Below are 20,462 nucleotides of genomic sequence, written 5' to 3' on the forward strand. Positions count from 1 at the left end.
CCCCTCAAAAGTAAACAAACTCAAACGTCACCGGAAAACAGCAGCTGTGCGGCTGTTTAAACAGTTCTTAATAGCGCTGCAATTCAAACAGTTCTTAAAGCGGTATTGAAAAAAAACAGTTCTTTAAAGCGGTATGCCGAAAGAAAACAGTTTCTTTAAAATGGTATGCCGAAAGTTCAAAAGCTCACAGTCCTTTTAAAAGGAGAGACTTTTTAAAGCGATTTAAATTCTCTTCCACGTCGTTGTCCTTCGATTCCCCAGCGTCGAACTCTTCCCACGTCGAATTTTATTAAATATAACGGCTTAAAAAAAACACTGACCTTTCTTCCACACTCTGTCCTCAATCTCCCGCTATCCCAGCGGAGATTAACACGAGAACAGTCAACGAAATCCTTCCGAATGAGGATTAAATAAGGTCGAACTTTACACCGTCGAAAATCGATTCTCCTCGATTTTTATCTTCCAAACTTTTATCTTCACTCTCCACAGCAAAGAAACCGCTGGCAATGACCTTTTAAACTTTAGGCATTATATAAAACTTCATTTTCCAACTAAACTGCGTCATCACATTAAATCACGCAGTAACATGAAGTCAGCTTGGCAAATCCCGCCACGAACTGCCCCACCTGACAGGGTGGGTCTTCCTTTTATACCCTGTAAAAAAAACCTGTCACATGACCTCTACTGGCGGGAAAATGACGTCACTCCACCATCACAAGACCATTACCTCATGTCCAGTATAACTTCAACCCCAGTCACGTGACAAGGGTACCACTGTCACGTGTCACGGGTACGTAACAGGCTCGATGATGAAACCGACTGAATAATGCAATATTCCCCAAATTCCATTCAAGCTGGATTCTGTTGGTAGTGTTCCATCCTGTCTACATGGTGGGGGGGCATGGGTTCGAATCCCACCACTGCCATTAGGTGTATACCACATCTACCTCATGGCACAACAGTGTAGTTGTCATCAGAATGCTCTACAATGCCAGTCTCTGGTGTTCAATTCCACCACTGTGTGTACCGAGTTCCTTTTATGACCTCCCCAGTTTCCTCCAGATGCTCTGGTTTCCATCAGATTCCCAAGATGTACAGGTTAGGGTTAGTAAGTTGTCTCCAAGCTATGTTGGTGCTGGAAGCATGGCGACACTTATTGGCTTCCCCCAGCAATTTCTTGGATGGTGATGCAAGCAACATATTTCACTGTACATTTAAATGGGCCAAAGGGCATGTTTGTGTGCTGTGGTGTTCTATGACTCAATGAACTTAGAAGGCAATTTGTAACCCATGCACCATTCAGAGTATTCAGAATTGTAATGACACAGAGTTTTATCGATCACATTTATTGCAATCTCCTTATGATCACATTCAGCGCGAAACCCAGCAGTCCCGGAGTGCAAAGTTCAGGTAGAACACTGCCAGAAAGCCACCCACAGCAATCTGCATATGCTGGAAATTGGAAGCCATAACAAAAAAAGCTGAAAATGATGCGCAGTTCTGAAAGAGGGATGGGGAAAGAGATGTCCAGAGTGATCTTGGGGTCCAAGTCCATAGCTGCAAGTTGCTGTGCAAGTGGAGAGGGTGGTGGAGAAGGCGTACGGCACGTTTGCCTTTATTGATCAGTGCACAGCGTACATGAGTGTAACTTGCACTGTAGTAAAGTTTGGTTAGGTACCTGTCTGAGAATTGTGAGCAGTTCCGGTGGCTCCATTACTACAAGAGTTTGGAGGCTTTAGAGAGAATGCAGAAGAGGTTCATTGGATGAGGATTCTGTCTCGAGGAGGATCCCTCACTGGCAATCGCAAATTAGGGGACTTGGCATTCATTGAGGAGATGTAGGCATCAAATCTGCCTCAGCCAGGTCAGAGAGAGGAAGGTAGGAAGGAAGAAGTGGAGTCAGTTCGGCAATAAGCGCTATAGAAATTTGCAGCTTGAATTCTCATCTGACCCCAAAGCATAAAGCACAGAGGAAGCAATGGCCAGCGGTGGGATGGGCCTTCATATCGCCACACTGTTCTCGATGACGCTTGGCATAAGGTACGTATACTTCAGCTCAAGACCCTCATTGCGCTTCTTTATCTCATTCTCGATGTACACGAGTTCTTTCTGGAACTTCTCGATGCATTCCTTAGCTCTTGGTTCAATGAAGCGTTGTTCCATGTACGTACCCAAGCTTGTCTGCAGGAAGTAGAGAGATTTATTCCTGATGGAATATGTGAGGAACCAAAAGAGATGGGGAAGATTTTGAAAGATTTCTTTTCTTCGGTATCCATTAAGGAGAAGGATATTGAATTGTGTAAGGTAAGGGCAACAAGTAGGGTAGTTATGGAAACTATGATGATTAAAGAAGAGGAAGTACTGGCGCTTTTAAAGAATATAAAAGTGGATAAGTTTCCAGCTCCTGACAGGATATTCCCTAGGACCTTGAGGGATGTTAGTGTAGAAATAGCAGGGGCTCTGACAGAGATATTTCAAGTGTCATACAGAACTGGGATGGTGCCGGAGGATTGGCGTATTCCTCATGTGCCTCCATTGTTTAAAAAGGGTTCTAAGAGTAAACCTAGCAATTATCGGCCTGTAAGTTTGACATCAGTGGTTGGTAAATTAATGGAAAGTATTCTTAGAGATGGTATATATAATTATTTGGATAGACAGGGTCTGATTAGGAACATTCAACATGGATTTATGTGGAAGGTCATGTTTGACAAATCTTATTGAATTTTTTGAAGAGGTTACTAGGAAAGTTGACGAGGGTAAAGCAGTGGATGTTGTCTATATGACTTCAGTAAGGCTTTTGACAAGGATCCACATGGAAGGTTAGTTAGGAAGGTCCAATCGTTAGGTATTAACATTGAAGTAGTAAAATGGATTCAACAGTGGCTGGATGGGAGATGCCAGAGAGTAGTGGTGGATAACTGTTTGTCAGGTTGGAGGCCACTGACTAGTGGTGTGCCTCAGGGATCTGTACTGGGTCCAATGTTGTTTGTCATATACATTAATGATCTGGATGATGGGGTGGTAAATTGGATTAGTAAGTATGCAGATGATACTAAGATAGGTAACGTTGTGGATAATGAAGTAGGTTTTCAAAGCTTGCAGAGAGATTTAGGCCAGTTAGAAGAATAGGCTGAAAGATGGCAGATGGAGTTTAATGCTGATAAGTGTGAGATGCTACATTTTGGTGGGAATAATCAAAATAGGACATACATGGTAAATAGTAAGGCATTGAGGAATGCAGTAGAGCAAAGTGAACTAGGAATAATGGTGCATAGTTCTCTGAAGGTGGAATCTCATGTGGAGAGGGTGGTGAAGAAAGCTTTTGTTTTGCTGGCCTTTATAAATCAGAGCACTGTGTATAAGAGTTGGGATGTAATGTTAAAATTGTACAAGGCATTGGTGAGGCCAAATTTGGAGTATGGTGTACAGTTCTGGTCACCGAATTATAGGAAAGATGTCAACAAAATGGAGAGAGTACAGAGGAGATTTACTAGAATGTTACAGAGAAAGGTTGAATAAGTTAGGTCTTTATTCTTTGGAGCATAGAAAGTTGAGGGGGGACTTGATTGAGGTATTTAAAATTATGGGGGAGATAGATAGTGTTGACATGGATTGGCTTTTTCAATTGAGAGTAGGGGAGATTCAAACAAGAGGACATGAGTTGAGAGTTAGTGGGCAAAGGTTTAGGGGTAAAATCGGATAGGTATATGGACAGGAAAAGAATGGAGGGCTATGGGCTTCGTGTAATGAGTGCAGGTCGGTGGGAACAGGTGAGAGTAAGCGTTCAGCACGGACTAGAAGGGCCGAGATGGCCTGTTTCCGTGCTGTAATTGTTATATGGATGGGGGTAGTAATCAGTCTGGAAGGATAGAGGACACACACACACACACACACACACACACACACACACACACACACACACACACACACACACACACACACACACACACACACACACACACACACACACACACACACACACACACACACACAATTCCTGATACACCTCCCCGTATCCCCCTCGGTGCAATGGACACTCATCCCATGACTGATGTGAATAAAAATCCCTCTGACTCTTCCCTTGCTGTCCCATACTGTGGAGCTGTGATCGGGACACGTGGTGTTTACAATGGCAGCATTGGTGATGTATGGGTGGCCTTGGCTTGACTCACTACAAGTTGAGACAAGTCAGGTCTCCCTCCACACAGATCGTGTTCCATATTCTTCTCCATTAGTAAAATGGAGTGCAGCAACAGACCCTTCAGATCAAATGGTCCATGCCAACAAAGGCGCCCATCTGAGCTAATCCCATTTCCCCCATGTTCCTCTAAAACTTTCCTACCCATGGGCCTGTCCTGATGTCCCTTAACCACCGTTATTGTTCCTGCCTCAACCACGTCGTCTGGTAGCTTGTTCCACGCCCTCTGTGCAGAAGATGTCCCTAAGCTCTGTCCCTAAACTTTCCCCTCTCACCTTAAACCTGTGCCTTGTCTTTAGTTTCCTTTCCCTGGGAGCAAGACTGTAACCTACCTGTTCCCCTGATGATCATATACAGCTCCATATGGTCACCCATCAGTCTCCAACACTCCTGGAGTAAAGTCTTAACCTGCACAACCTCTCCTTATAACTCAAGAGACTCAATCTCTTTTTTACTCTTCCCGGTTTAATGACATCATGTAATTGAAAGGCATCATCTCAGAGTTGGCGTCTAGGTGTCTTATGGTCCTTTGGTGTTATACTACTTACTTCAGAGGGAGATGGTCGACTGAGCAGATGGAAGGTTGCAAGCACCAGCACCGAGGCACTTTTCGTCGGCAAAGTGTTTAAGATGTCTTCCTCAGTGACTTTCCCCTTTTCTGTGGGTGCTGGTTTCTGCATGGTCGAAGGACTGTTTGGGACCCAGGATCCCCAGTCAAACTGTGAAATAAGTCAGGTGTTAGATACAATGCTTACTCTTACCTGAGGTTTTGCTGTACCACGGTCTCGCAACAGCAACCTAAGTGCATAGAACATGGAACAGAACATGGCATCGTAGCATAGGCCCTTTGCCACACATTCAGCATACAGATTGTAATTGATTCTATTGTACTTCTCTGTTCTACTGTGAAAGCTCACAATCAAATACCTTACTGTCTTTCACAATCTCCTATACTATCATTAAGACACATCTCACCCTCCATTACTCCTAAGATCCATCAGTTCCTCCCACTAATAAGAATCCTCCACGAACCTTGTATTTTGCTTCAAATCGATCCTTCCAAAATGAACCACTTCATACATTTCTGGATTAAATTCCATCTGCCTCTTTTCTGCTAAGGTCTGCATTCTGTCAATGTCCTTTTCAACCCTTGGCAATCTACTACACTATCCACAACTCCGCCAATCTTCATGTCATCATACCAGAAATATTTGATTGGGGAAACATCTGGAATATTTGGCTCAGCAGGATAACCTTGGGAATTTGGATGGAGCTAGAAATGGGGAAAAATAAACAAGAGTCATTTAAATTGTTTTTCATATGAATTCTGTCGAGCCACGGCAGAACGTGATGCATTTGGAATTGTGAAACCAAAGATTACATTAGTTCTGAGAAAGAAAAGTTGGAAACTGGTAATAAAATTATTGTCAGCCACACTTTTGGCTGGCAGAGCATTATGGACTGAATGGCCTTATTTGCTGTATGCTACGATTGATGATAACCTGTTGGGATCAGAGAATAGAGCTCCTGAGCATCCCATCATTCTGATTGCTTAGGAATTGCTTAGGGAGAAAGAATGGGGGCTGGGTATGGAGGAATAACACCTTATATACCGGCTGGATAGCCTCCAACCTGATGGCATGAACATAGACTTCTCTAACTTCCATTCATGCCCCTCCTCCCCTTCTTACCCTATCCCTGATATATTTACTTTTTCTCCCCCATCCTTTTTTCCCCTCTCTTTCTGCCCATCACTCTGCCCGTTCTCCATCTCCCTCTGGTGCTCCCCTCCCCCTTTCTTTCTCCCTAGGCCTCCCGTCCCATTATCCTTTCCCTTCTCCAGCTCTGTATCCCTTTTGCCAATCACCTATCTGGCTCTCAGCTTCACCCCACCCCCTCTGGTCTTCTCCAATCATTTCGCATTTTCCCCTCCCCCTCCTACTTTCAAATCTCTTACTATCTTTCATTTCAGTTAGTCCTGGCAAAGGGTCTCGGCCCAAAACGTCGACAGTGTTCTCCTTATTGATGCTGCCTGGCCTGCTGTGTTCCACCAGCATTTTGTGTGTGTGGCCTGAAATGATGACTCTTTATTCCCCTTGGTGGATGCATCTGAACTGTTGAGTTCCTACAGCTATTTGTGTGCGTTACTGAGTAATATCCAGCTCAGACTGAATTCTTAACGGTCTGAAAATTGTGTTCAGTCACCAGACACTGCTCGGAATGTCTCTGTTTGTGTGAGGTCTGTTTCTGACCAGTCATGCTCTACTTGATGCAGTGGAGTGTAAACTCAATGAAACCTGAGCTGACCTGTCCGGCATTCACTGCAGAGTGCTGGGCAGAACAAGTGAATATGACCATGGTCAGGTACTTGACGAGATCGCCCTTGGTGGAGAATGACGTGGGGAAACCTAAAGAGAGAATATTGAAGCCATCAGTGAAATTAACGGGAGACAAACAATCACTCAGCACAGAGTACGCAATGTGTGGACATGAGCGCGTCATCTCGCGGTCCTGTCCCACCAATAATCTTTCCTCTGCTCCGTCAAAGTGTTCGGGGAGTGGAGGTCCTCACACTGCTCTGTCCATGTCCCTGTGTTTCGAGGATTACTAAACAAACATTAACCAAAGTCTTCCAACTTTAACAGTCCAGAAAATAACACCAAGCCTCACCTCATATTGTGAGCAGTTTTGAACCACTTATCTGAGAAAGGGTGTGCTGGCATTGGAAAGAGACCAAAGGTGGTTCGAGAAAATGATCCCAGGGATGCAGGGGTTCATGTATGAGGAGTGTTTGATTGCTCTGGGCCTGAACCTGTTGGAGGTTACAAGAATGGGGTTGGGGGCTAGATAGAGAAGACATGGAGAATATGTTTCCTAAACTGGGGGAATCTAGGACCAAAGGGCAGTGGATCAGAACAAGACATCCCTTTCGAACAGAGAACACGGGATTTCTTGAGCCAGAGGGTGGTGATTCAGTAGAATACAATGCCACAGACAGATGTGGAGGTCAAGTCATTTGGGTTCATTTAAAGCAGAGATTGATAGACTCTTGATTAGTGAGGGTGTCAAATGCTATGAAGACAGGAGAATGTGTTTGTGAGGAATAATAAATCCTCCGCAATGCAATGGTGAGCAGACTCAGTGGATTAATTCTGATCCCATGACTTCTAATGTCAGAGTCATACAGGCACACAGAACAGAAACAGGCTGTTCAGCCCAACTAATGGATGATATCCAATATTCCCATTGATGCTAGTTCCACTTGCCTTCTTTTATCACTCTAAACCATTCCTATCCATACTTGTCCAATTGCTTTTTAAAGGTTGTCACTGTACCTACCTCAACCACTCCCTCTGTCATCTCATTCCAAATATGGACCACACTCGGGGCAAAGACGTTGCCCCTCGGGTCGCTCTTAAATCTTTCCCCTTTCACCTTAAACCAATGTTCTCTAGTTCTTGCTCTCCTACTCTGTGAAAACGACTGCACAAAAACCTCTTTACACCTTTAGACGGCTCTATAAGTACTCCCATCATTCAAAGTTCTAAGTAAATATATGCCAGCATATTTATTTACTTGCTGGCAATCACAATAAATACGAAGAAACACATTCTATTATGAGTCAATAAAAAAGACACAACCTGTTCAACTTCTCGTAACTCAGTCCCTCAAGACCAGGCAACATCTCTGTAAATCTGCTCTGCATTCTTCCCAGATTAATGGCATGTTTTGTATTGCAGGACGAGGAAAACTGAACACAATATTCCCAAAGCACCTCACCAAAGTCTTGTACAACTGTAATATAATGTCCCACCAACTCCTCTGAACTTCTGGCCCCGATAGGACAGCACTCAGAACAGTGGCTTACTGCATCGGGCTGTAATGCTCAAACTACGTACTCCCAACCCCACCAGAACCCTGCTCCCTCCATCTGTGTCAGAGTCCACCAGTTCCGCGCGGGCCTCACCAGTCACCCGAGGGTCAGTATTCCGAGTCCCAGGACGCAATAACAATCCGAGATCAGTGTGCTGCCCATAATCAGTGAACCGACAGTAGGCCCAGAGCAGAAGACACACAATCCATAATTTATTAAATCAAGAGGGGTGAAGACAGTGCACAGTGATAGGGAGATCATTTGAATAATTGAAAATGGAACCTGAGGATTGTTTAGCCAGGAATCCTTCAGTGAAGATTTCCTTTGCCCATTCATGAATTTCCTCATCCTCCTGGATGGATGCATCGCTCTTGTAGTAAATGTCAATGATGTTTGCCACGAACCTTTGAGAGAAGGAGAGCAAACTGCTGGAGACGGAGGAGAAACCGAGGCCACACTGGTTTAACACCAGAAAACCGACAAACAATACTGGAGAGAGGATGTGAGTGAGGAGGCAATGAAAGGAGCGATTTAGGGAGAGAGGGAGAGAGACAATGAATGGAGTGAAACAGGAAGGGTTGGAGAGGGAGGAAAGGAGTGGGGATGAGAGTGATGGAGAGGGAGAGATTGAGAGTGGGTTGGAGGAAGTGTGCGAGGAAGTAAGTGAAGGAGAGAGTTTTGAAGTGAACACAGGTGGGAATTAGGAGGGAGGGAGGGTGGGAGAGAAGGGGATGAGGAAGGGAAGGGCCACTACGGAAGTGGTCGGGCAGGATGGTCGAGTTGTTGCTGGTCGCGCAGGTTGGGACATCACTTTCCTGGAATTGAAAATCAGATGACATTCAGACGGTGAATTTCCCCCCAGAGGGAGGCACAGAGCAGTGTGGAGAGAGCTGAAGGGTAGTGCAGAGAATTTCAGGACAATTACAAAAACACTGACATCTTTGCCCAAATCAGAGCAGGAGACATTTACAAGGATTTTACTGTGAATAGGAAGACTTTGGTTATAGGGAAAGGTTGAACTGGTTGGGACTTTATTTCCTGAAGTGTAGGAAAATGAGGGAAGATTTGATAGAGGTGTACAAAATTTGAGAGTCAGAGCTACAATTAATGGAAGTAGGTTTGTTTTTCCACTGAGGGCTGCGATCAGAAATAGAGGTCATGGGTTAAAATGAAATATTTAAAGGGAACGTGAGAGGGAATTTCTTCACTTAGAGGGCAGTGTGAGTGGGGAATGAGCTGCTCGTGACGTGGTGAATGTCAGCTTGATTGCAATATTTTTGACAGAAATTTGGACAGGGACGGATGGGAGGGATATGAGGGCAGGTATCCAGGTGCAGTTGGATGGGATGAGACAGAAATCAAGGTAGAATGGACTAGATGGGCCAAAGGGACTCTCTGCAGCAATACTCTGACTTGATAACGGAGCTCCCAGCACTGATGCCAGAAGAACACCAGTTCTGCATCACAAACTCCCACCGTTCACATCTACCCCCACATGCGTTCATCTTTTGGAGCAGCTTACCCCAAGAGGGCTTGTTCGATGTTTTTGTGAATCTGACGTAGATAGTGAGCACTGACCAGCTGGCTGGTGAAGGGTTCTGGGTGCAGGATAAGGTGTCGGGGTTCAGCAGCTGTCAAGTCCAGCTGTGAACAGCTGCACAGTTTGTGTGGGTGAGGGGTGTTATCCCACAGGCACAACCAGCCGCTGAGTGGAGTCCCCCAGCCGTCATCAGTACATTAATAAACACATTACAGAGGAGGGCAGAATAGGCCTCCTGGCCATTCACATTGAAGGGCAGGATCCACGGGAGCATGGTGAGGGGCAGACGGATCGTGGGGGGGGGGGGGTGCAAGTCTACAGCTACCCGAAAGATGTAACAGGTGGTAAAGAGGGCAGATGGCAGACTTGCACCCCTGGTGATGTTCTGCTAATCAAAATGAGATGCAGCTGCAACCTGATTTGACAGTTTTTATACTGAGTGTCAAATGGTGAATCTGTGGAATTCATCGCCACAGACAGTTGGCAAGGCCACGTCATTGGATTCTGGTTAATTGAGCCATCGGTTAATCGAGGCAGCTGCTTATTTCTTGAAAAACAAAAACTAATAGAGAAAATAACCAGGATTCCCTCCATTTATTTGGGACAATCTGCTAGTTAATTGGGACAGGAGGCTGTTGCCAAACAGCTTGTAACTCACATCTGTCACCTGGAATTTTCTGACTGTTAGACACTCCACCGTACTTAGAGCAAATGGTTTTTAAATAGTGTCAGTTGCTTGTGTTTCTGTTCAACAAGCAATGGATTTTTTGTCACTGACAGTTGGTGAGAAATAATCAGTAAGACAATTCAGAATTGTGTTGCTCTCTGCGATTTCAAACATTCAGACTTGGAGATGCCAGAAACAGCTGGAAGTGCATATGAAATGATTTCAGTTTGTCAACAGGTTATGTACTACAAATAATTGAAATGTATTGGCAATCACTTTGAAGGTTACAATGAAATTGAAGAATTATGTGATAAAATCATCGACAGCATTATTTGAAGGGAGTTTAGAGTCTGCACTAGGTGCTTGCACTGAATTTAATCAATCACAGTCAATCAAAAGATTGTGACAGCTTACATACACTGGACAGATTCCACCATTGAAAACAATCAGGAACTAATTCTGTAATGTTCTAATTTTTTCTGTGTTTCATTTACATATATAATTTGTCAGTTATATAGAAGTTTATCTTTTTTCTATCTTTTTAACTATTTGCATGAAACAGTTAATTAATTGGGCCAAAATGTACTGTTCCTGATGTGCTCCAATTAACCAAAATATACTCTTTTAAAGCAGAGATCCATTGATTCTTGATTAGTACCGGTGTCAGTCGTAAAGGGAGGAGATAGAAGAATGTGATTGACAGGGAACATAAATCAGCGATGATGGAATGGCCTAATTCTGCTCCTATTTTAGAGTCTTATGTTCTTATGGGTAACCTTCTATTGTGGTCAGCACAGAGATGACGGCCGAATGGCCTGTTTCTGAACTGTACTGTTTGATGCTCCAACCTCTGGCATCATCCTTCTTCTCCCTGTTGTTAACACCATTCATAGTAACTCTACAGAGGCACTGTGATAAAGTGGCTGCCTGCCCACACCGGGGAACTCCTGGTAAGTGGTTCCAGCACCTCCTACGTGGAGAGCTCCAGTTATCATCCATGATTGTGATGGAAGCTGTGACATTGGTACCCAGTGGAGTGACCTGTGTTCCTTTCCAATGAGGGATTTAATGGCCAGTGCTGTGTAAAATGGGAGAGATATCGGAGAGGGAGAACATTTAGCGATAGACTCTCTCACTTGTTGATGGCGTGCCAGATCTTCAGAGCGTCATCTCTGTAATAGTAGTTGGGGATCTTGTCCACTCTTCGAGAGGCCACATTGTCCGGGAGGCACAGAGATGAGTAGGTCGTGTTTGCCAGAGCACGCCGCAGGATTCTCAGTTTGGCCGTCTCTCCCGTAGAAAAAGCCTGGAATGACAGATCGGAGTGTTTGACCTAGCACGATACTGGGAGGGGAATGAGTCAGCCAGGAACCAAAGTAGCTGAAACCCAGAGTAACCCACAGCATCTATGGAGGGGAATAAACAATAATCAGGTGAAAACCCTTCATCAGACTGGGAAAGGAAGTGGGAAGAATGCAGAGTAAGGTGGGGGGAGGGGAATGACTACAAGATGGCAGGTGACAGGTGAGACCAGATGAGGGCTTCTTATCCTGGCTTCTTGCCTCTTCATTTCCAGTGTTGATTAAGTGTCTTTGCCTGAAACGTCTAATCTTTATCCCCCTCGATAGATGCTCTGCCTGGCCTCCTGAGTTCCTCCAGCATTTTGTGTCTGTTGCTCTGGATTTCCAGCATCTGCAGAGTCTCCTGTCCAGCTGAAGACCTGCTGCCCATACCGGTGCAGAACACTACAGGAACTCTCTGGGAGCATCCTTTGAACACATGCGGAACAGAATACCTGGTAGCAGACACTGGGAGACCTGCTACCGAAGCCCACTCATTGCCCTACCTCTACCTGCAAGACATTGAGCAGTGGGAGTGTGAAGAGGCATTTTCTAAACATGTCCCCGGGACACATTGTCATGAATGAGGAAACAGTAAATGGACTTTCAGAAGTTCTATGTTGAAACCGTTGATTTTGATGGTATCAGAAATTATCTGGCAAGTGTGGATCAGGACAGGCTGCTTTCTAGCAAAGCTGCACTTGGTAGGTGGGAGACCTTCAAAAGTGAAATTTTGAGAGTACAAAGCTTTATGCCTATCAGAATAAACAGTAAAGATAACAAGTGTAGGCAACCTTGGATTTCAAGAGGTATTGAGGCCCTGGTTGAGAAACAAAAGGAAGTGCAGTGCAGGTATTGGCAACTAGGAATAAATGAGGTGCTTATGGGGTATAGGAAATACAGAGAACACTTAAAAAAGGAATCAGGAGGGCTAAAAGAGAGCATTGGATTGCGCTACCAGACAAGGTGAAGGAGAATCCTAAGGGATTCTACAGATATGTTCAGAGCAAAAGGATTGGAAGGGACAAAATTGGTCCTGTGGAAGATCAGAATGGTTATCCATGTATGGAAGCTAAAGAGATGGGGGAGATGTTAAATTATATTTTTGCATTTGTGTCTACTCAGGAGACTGTCACAGAGCTTATAAAAGTGAGGCAAAGCGACATCAGCTTCCTGAACCGTATGCAGATTACAGGGGTTTGGATAGACATGGACTGATAAAGGATAGTCAGCATGGCTTTGTGCATGGTTGGTCATGTCTAACCAATCATAGAGTTTTTCGAGGAAACTACTAGGAAAGTGAATGTAGGTAAGGCAGTGGATGTTGTCTACATGGACTTTAGCAAGGCATTTGACAAGGTCCCACATGGAGGCTTGTCAAAAAGGTTCAGTCGCTCGGCATTCAAGATGAGGTGGTAAATTGGAGTAGACATTGGCTTTGTGGCAAAAGCCAGAGAGTGGAAGTAGATGGTTTACCTCTCTGACTGGAGGCCTGTGACTATTGGAGTACTGTGGGTATTGGTGCTGTGTCTTTTGTTGTTAGTCATCTATATCAATGATCTGGATGATAATATAGTAAAGTGGATCAGCAAATTTGCAGATGACACCAAGGTTAGGGGCGTAGTGAACAGCAAGGAAGACTATCAAAGCTTGGGGTGGGACCTGGACCAGCTGTAAAATGGCAGATGGGATTTAATACAGATAAGTGTGAGTTTGCACATTGGTAGGACCAGCCAGAGAAGGGCTGACACAGTGAATGGTCGGGCACTGAGGAGTGTGGCAGAACAAAGGGATCTGCCAATATAGGTGTATTATTCATTGAAAGTGGTGTCACAAGTAGATAGGCCATAAAGAAAGCTTTTGGCACATTGGCCTTCATCAATCAAAGTACTGAGTTTTGGAGATTGGGTGTTATGATGAAGTCATATAAGACGTTGTGTTGGCCTAATTTGGAGTATTGTGTGTAGATTTGGTTGCCTACCTACAGGAAAGATGGTATTAAGGTTGACAGAGCACAGCGAACATTTACAAGTATGTTGCTGGATCTGGAGTCCTGAGTTATAAGGAAACAATGAATAGGTTAGCAACACACACACAATGCTAGAGGAACTCAGCAGGTCAGGCAATATCTATAGAAAAGAGCACGTTTGAAGTTTCGCCCGTAAGCCTTCAAGATGTGAGTAGGCAGATGAAACGTTGACTGTACTCTGTTGCACGGAGCGAATGAGGAGAACCCAATTGCAGGACACAGGCACGGAGATTGAGTTGGGGATGCTGGCACAGACGTGAATGTTGAACAGCAAACAGGATGAATCTTGTTACGGAGCTCTGATATGGAGTCTTGACACGGAGATGGGGTTTTCATGGAATATCTTGAAACTGGAGCTGAACTTAGAACAAACGGTTCTAAGCAGTCGAGAAACGAAGTTATCACATGGGAATAGACCACCAAACTGGCAACCTGTGATTGTGACGCTATCGTACATTTCACAGTCTCTGATGAAAACCAGGTGTACTGTAATTGAGTAAACGAGCAGAAAATGGAGATCTAATGACTGAAATTAGGGCATAATCAGGGAGAAAGGAGCGTTAAAGGGGAACAGCCCACCAGAACCATGACAGTACTCCTCCCTCAACGGGAGTCTCCAAGTGACCCCCCCCCCCGGGCTTGTCTGGATGGTCCCGATGGAAATCCCGGATGAGAGAAGGGTCCAGGATGAAGGAGCGGGGAATCCAGGAATGTTCTTCCGGGCCATACTCCTCCCAGTTGACCGGGTACTGGAGACCCCTGCCCCGACGACGGGCATCCAATAACCGCCGGATGGCGTACGCCGGATGGTCATCGATGATCTGGGGGGTTGGAGGGGTTTGGTCGGAGGGCACAAGGGGCTGACAGAAACCAGTTATAACTGAGAGACGTGAAATGTAGGATGGATCTGCATTGACGTAGATAGTTTGAGCTGCACTGCCGTGGGATTGATAATACTCTCAATCTCGAAGGGTCCCAGGAAGTGAGGGGTGAGCTTCTTGGGCTCATTCTTGAGAGGAATGGCTCTGGACGAGAGCCACACCATCTGCCCAGGTCGATGCTCAGGAGCAGGGGTACGATGGCGGTCGGCAATTTTTCGGTTACGGTTGGCTGAGTGAAGCAGGGCCGTGCGTGTGTCTTCCCAGATTTTTCGGCACCTGTGTGTATGGGCCTGGACTGACGGCACCGCAATCTCCTCTTCCTGGGCGGGAAACAGCGGGGGTTGATACCCAAGAGAGCATTCAAACGGAGATTTTCCGGTAGCGGTGCTGACCAGAGAGTTGGGGACGTATTCTACCCAGGCGAGATGGTTGCTGCAGGTAGACGGGTTGTTGGCTGTTATACAATGTAACGCCACCTCCAACTCCTGGTTGACCCGCTCCGTCTGCCCGTTCGTCTGTGGGTGAAACCCGGACGACAGGCTAACTGAGCCATCAAGGGCTCGACAGAAGGACCTCCAAACTTGCAAAATGAATTGAGGTCCCCGGTCGGAGACAATATCCGAAGGGATTCCGTGCAGTTGGAAAACGTGGGTGACGAGAAGGTCTGTGGTCTCCTGCGCGGAAGGTAGTTTAGGGGGGGCTACAAAATGTACCGACTTGGAGAAACAGTCCACCACAGTGAGTATGGTAGTGTTTCCATGTGAAGGGAGTAGACCGGAAACGAAATCTAGCGCGATGTGACACCAGGGATGACCAGGGGATGACGTAATCCCGCAGGTGGCTGATGGGAGGCTTTTCCACGGGTGCAGACGGAACATGCAGAGACATAGGAACGGGTGTCAGCGTCCATGGAGGGCCACCAGAAATGTCTCTTCAGGAGGATGGGGTCTGATCGATTCCGAGATGGCAGGCGAAACAAGAAGTGTGTCCCCACTGGAGAACCTGTGATCGAACAGAATTGGGTAAAAAGAGGCGATTAGGAAGACCGATGCCTGGGTGAGGTTGAGTCCGTTGGGCCTCTGACTCTGGACTCGATCTCCCAGGTGAGGGCAGACACTACACAGGATGGCGAAAGGATGGTCTCGGGGTTGGGAAGGTCCTCCTCGGTAACGTATTGATGGGAGAGAGCATTGGGCTTCCCGTTCTTGGACCCCTGACGACAGGTGAGGGTGAACCTGAACCAGCCAAAAAATAATGCCCAACGGGCCTGGTGGGGCAGGCCAAATTCAGGCGTTTAGCGACCTGGATATATTCAAGGTTCTTACGGTCTGTCCAGACAATGAACGGGACATTGTCCGCCCCCTCCAACCAGTGCCTCCATTTTTCCAATGCCAGTTTGACCGCCAGTAGCTCCCGGTTCCCCACGTCGTAGTTTCGTTCAGCGGGAGACAGTCGGCGGGAGAAGGCACAGGGATGTAGTTTCTGATCTGGGCCCGAACTTTGGGACAGTACCGCTCCCACCCCGGAGTCGGAGGCGTCAACCTCCACAATGAACTGACGGGAGGGGTCCGGTTGAATCAGAACGGGAGCAGACGTGAAACGCCTCTTCAGTTCGGCGAATGCTGAGTCCGCCTCGGAGTTCCAAAGGAAAGGGGTGGCAGGTAGGTAAGTCGGGTAAGGGGAGCAGCCACCTGACTGCAGTTTCTGATGAACCAGCGATAGAAGTTCGCAAACCCCAGGAACCGTTGGAGTTGCTTGCGGTCCGTGGGTTTGGGCCGCTCTGCCACAGCCCGGATCTTCACGGGATCAGCTCTCATCTGTCCGCACTCAATGATATACCCTAGGAAGCTGACCGAGGGGACGTGGAATTCGCATTTCTCCGCCTTTATGAATAAAGTGTTCTCACCCATCCTCTGCAGGATGTGACAGACATGATGCACGTGTTGTTGGGGACTCCAGGAAAAGATTAGGATGTCATCCAGGTAGACAAACACAAAGCGGTTATTAAAGTCTGTTAATACATCGTTAATCAAGGCTTGAAAAACTACGGGGCATTGGTGAGGCCAAAAGGCATGACCAAGTACGCGAAGTGGCCTAAAGGGGTATTGAATGCCGTCTTCCACTCGTCCTCCTCCCTTATTCGGACCAAATGGTAGGCGCTTCGTAGGTCCAGCTTCGAGAAGATGGTGGCTCCCTGAAGTGGTTCGAACGCAGAACTTATAAGAGGCAGTGTTCCGTCCAGTGCCCAAGCTTCCAGAGGGGTAGCTCCTGAGGAATTCTGGCCTGGAAAGCTATGTTTTCATCCAACAGATTCCCCTCAGCACTGGAGTCTATCAAGGCAGACAAGGACAGGGACTGTTGGTTGTAGCTTACAGTAGCCTGGATCTGCATCCAGGATTGGGGAACAGAAAGGAATGTTGTCTGACTCACCTTTCTACTGGTGAGCCCTCCCCTTTTGGCCGAAGGGAACAGGTAGCATGAAAATGGCCAGACTGACCGCAATAGAGACAATCCCCTGCTCTTAATCTCCGGCGTCGCTCTCTGGGAGAAAGACGGCTCCGTCCCAGCTGCATTGGTTCCTCTCCCGGGGTGGTGGAAACGGCCGGGCCGGGTGCTATTCTAGGAATAGGAGGAGAGAGAGGTTAGGGCTGGGAGTAGATGGTAAAACGTGCCAAAGGAGCAGGGCGACTGGTTCTCTCTCTCTGACGTTCTCGGAGTCGGTTGTCCAGCCTGGTGGTTAGGGAGATGAATGAATCCAGGCTGTTAGTGTCATCCCTGACCGCCAACCCATGCTTTACCTTGTCACAGAGGCCTTGCCGGGATACCTCCCGGAGTGCCTCATCATTCCAGCCCGAGTCGGCCACTAGCATCCGGAACTCCACGAAGTATTCGGCAACTCTGCGTGAGCCTTGACGGAGGGTGAGTAGACACTTAGCGGCATCTTTACCACGGATGGGATGGTCAAAAATCTTGCTTATTTCTGAGATGAAGGTGGGGTAGAAAGAGCAGGTCTCTGGCTGATTATCCCACATCGCGGTGGCCCACGCTAAGGCACTTCCTGGCAACAACCCCATAATGTAAGCTATTTTCGATCTGTCCGTGGCTTACGTGGATGGCTGCTGCTCGAACAAGAAGGAGCATTGCAGCAGAAAAGCCCGGCATTTCCCCAGATCTCCGGCGTAGGGTTCTGGCTCAGGTACGTGCGGCTCTCTTAGCGGACGTGTTGTTCACGCATCGGGCGTCGCCACTGCAAGCTGTCCGAGCTGGTCAGACAGAGTTCCCGGAGTCGACGGGGTAAAATGAGTGGATACTCGGTCGACCTGTTCACTGACCTTTCTCACATTCACTGACAGGGAACGGAGGTTCTCCATGACATCCCGGAGCAGCTGATTGTGCAGGCCCAGTAGGGAGCTCTGGCTGGTGAGGGCCTGTTGCAAGGGTTTCGTGTCTGCTGGGTTCATTATGGCCTGTTTGTTCTGTTACACGGAGCGAATGAGGAGAACCCAAGTGCAGGACACAGGCACGGAGACTGAGTTGGAGATGCTGGCACAGACGTGAATGTTGAACAGCAAACAGGATGAATCTTGTCACGGAGCTCTGATATGGAGTCTTGACACGGAGACGGGATTTTCATGGAATATCTTGAAACTGGAGCTGAACTTAGAACAAACGGTTCTGAGCAGTTGAGAATCGAAGTTATCACGTGGGAATAGACCAACAAACTGGCAACCTGTGATAATGACGCCATCGTACTTATTCACAGTCTCTGATGAAAATCAGGTGTACTGTAATTGAGTAAAGTAGCAGCAATTGGAGATCTAATGACTGAAATTAGGGCATAATCAGGGAGAAAGGAGTGTTAAAGGGGAATAGCCCACCAGAACCATGACACACTCTTTTCCATAGATGTTTCCTGCTGAGTTCCTTCAGCATTTTGTCTGTGTTGCTTAAACTTCCAGTCCCTGCAGATTTTTTTTTTCCTTTTTGTGATTGAAAAGGTTAGAACTTTATTCCTCAGAAGATAAAGGATTGAGAGAAAATTTGGTGGAGGTATTCAAAATTGTTAGGGGTATAGATAGGGGAAATGCGAGCAGTCTTTTTCCACTGAGGTTGGGTGTGACTACAACCAGAGGTCATGGGTGAAAGGTGAGAATTTTAAGGGGAACAAGAGGGGAAACATCTTCACTCAGAGGGTTCTGAGAGCGTGGAAGGAGCTGCCAGCAGTAATCATGCACATGAACTTGATCTAAAAGTTTTAGTGAAGTTTGAATAGGTACATGGATGGTAGGGGTATGGGAAGCTATGGTTCTGGTGCAGGTCGATGGGATTAGGCATTTTAAATGCTTTTGTATGGATTAAATGGGCCGAAGGGCCCGTTTCTGTGCTGTACTTTTCCATCAACCTGTGGCAGGATTTCCAGCGTATCAATTGTCAACACCAGCCATGTTTGATTTCACTTTTTGGCGTAAGCTTTCCCAGTCAGCCAGTGAGATTAAAGGGAGCTGGAAGTACACGGGCACTCCAGATCCCAGATCTGGACTCAGTCCTCCCCACATTCCCAAACCCTGGTGATCCCAACCAGAGTCACCTACACTACTGCCACAATCCAGGACCCCGACATGGTCACTTTGCTGATGTGAGCTCACACTGTGAGTCAGAGATGCCGGAGAACTTGAATGGGAATTTGGGAAGCCCGATAAGCTCACAGGTTGATGGGAGAGAACTGACGGTGGTTATGGTGTCATGGCAACAGGATGGTGAGATGGTGAGGGTCAGTGTGTGACCGGGTAAGGTAAAATCAAACAGAGTTCAGTCTTGGTAGCTCATGGATAGGGCACACAACATGAGAATGTGGGGGGTGTGTTGGTATGAGATGACACAGGAGGGCCAAGGATCGGGGGTGGGGGAACACTTGTGGAAGGTGGAAGCACATGTAGATAGACTGGTGGAGAAAGCAGATGGGAAACTTGTTTTCATTAGACAGAACACAAGAGCAGGGAGGTGCAAAAATAAATGGCGGATCATGTGTAGTTCTGGTCAGCTCAGTATACTGAACTGAGGAGGTAGCTGAGAGATTACCCAGGACGTAGCCTGGAACAGAGGGATTGAGTTATGAGGAAAGACAAGAGTCGTGGATCTGTTTCACTCAGAGTGGAGGAGGCCGAGGAAGGTCACGGAGAGGTTTGTGGGAAGAGATCGACTGGGTGAACTTTTCTCAGTGATTATTGTGTCTAAGACCCAGGGGCACGTATTAACTTCAGGGGTGAAATGGTTACGGGGTTGCAAGGAACATTGTTTTTAACCCAGAATGATGTTGGAATCTGGAACACAGTGCCAGAGAGGGTACGGAGGCAAAGGTGTTCACAGTGTTTAAGAAATATTAGGACAAGCTCTCGGGTCAGTGATAAAAGACCACAGACCAAGTCCTGGCCAAGAGAATTAGTGTGGGTCAGGATGAGCATGGTGGGACGAAGAGCCTGTTTCAGAGCTGTAGTGCTGTATAACCACAGACCACGTGTTGTCAGCAGGATTAGTATGGGTTAGCATGTTGTGGTGAGCTGAAGGACCTATTTCTCTGCTGTCGTGCTCCATGTCTGTGCTGGCAATGTGATAAGTGTGGGTCAGTAAGGTTGTGGTGGGCCGAATGGCCTGTTACTGTGGTGCGCGACTGTGTGACTTTGAACCCTCAAGATTCAAGATTATTTAATGTCATTTCCAACACTCAAGTGTAAATGAGAACGAAAGGATTGTTACTCCAGATCCGATGCAGGACAAAAACATGCAATGAGATAAAGACCACAATAATAAAAGCACACAATGAATATGAATATATAAGATAGCTTATGTACAGTACACCGATTGATTGCATGTCCGCAGAGTGATGCTGGGCACAGGAGTGTCTGTACATAAGGTGACTGACAGTCCAGTACATC

General features: G+C 46.7%; 1 protein-coding gene across 1 annotated transcript in view; it reads right to left on the reverse strand.

Moving 5' to 3' along the window:
- Window positions 1–1,330: 1,330 nt before the first annotated feature.
- The window catches only part of LOC140729362 (polyunsaturated fatty acid 5-lipoxygenase-like), a 35,999-nt gene continuing 16,867 nt past the window's right edge, over window positions 1,331–20,462 (reverse strand). The window contains exons 10-14 of the mRNA XM_073049020.1: window positions 11,416–11,585; window positions 8,355–8,476; window positions 6,506–6,606; window positions 4,747–4,917; window positions 1,331–2,181 (exon numbers count right to left, since the gene is read on the reverse strand). Of these exons, the coding sequence (XP_072905121.1) occupies window positions 2,002–2,181; window positions 4,747–4,917; window positions 6,506–6,606; window positions 8,355–8,476; window positions 11,416–11,585 (744 nt within the window). The 3' untranslated portion in view covers window positions 1,331–2,001. The remainder of the gene's footprint in view (window positions 2,182–4,746; window positions 4,918–6,505; window positions 6,607–8,354; window positions 8,477–11,415; window positions 11,586–20,462) is intronic.

Source organism: Hemitrygon akajei, chromosome 6 (genome assembly GCF_048418815.1).
Source record: "Hemitrygon akajei chromosome 6, sHemAka1.3, whole genome shotgun sequence".
Classification (NCBI taxonomy): Eukaryota; Metazoa; Chordata; class Chondrichthyes; order Myliobatiformes; family Dasyatidae; genus Hemitrygon; species Hemitrygon akajei.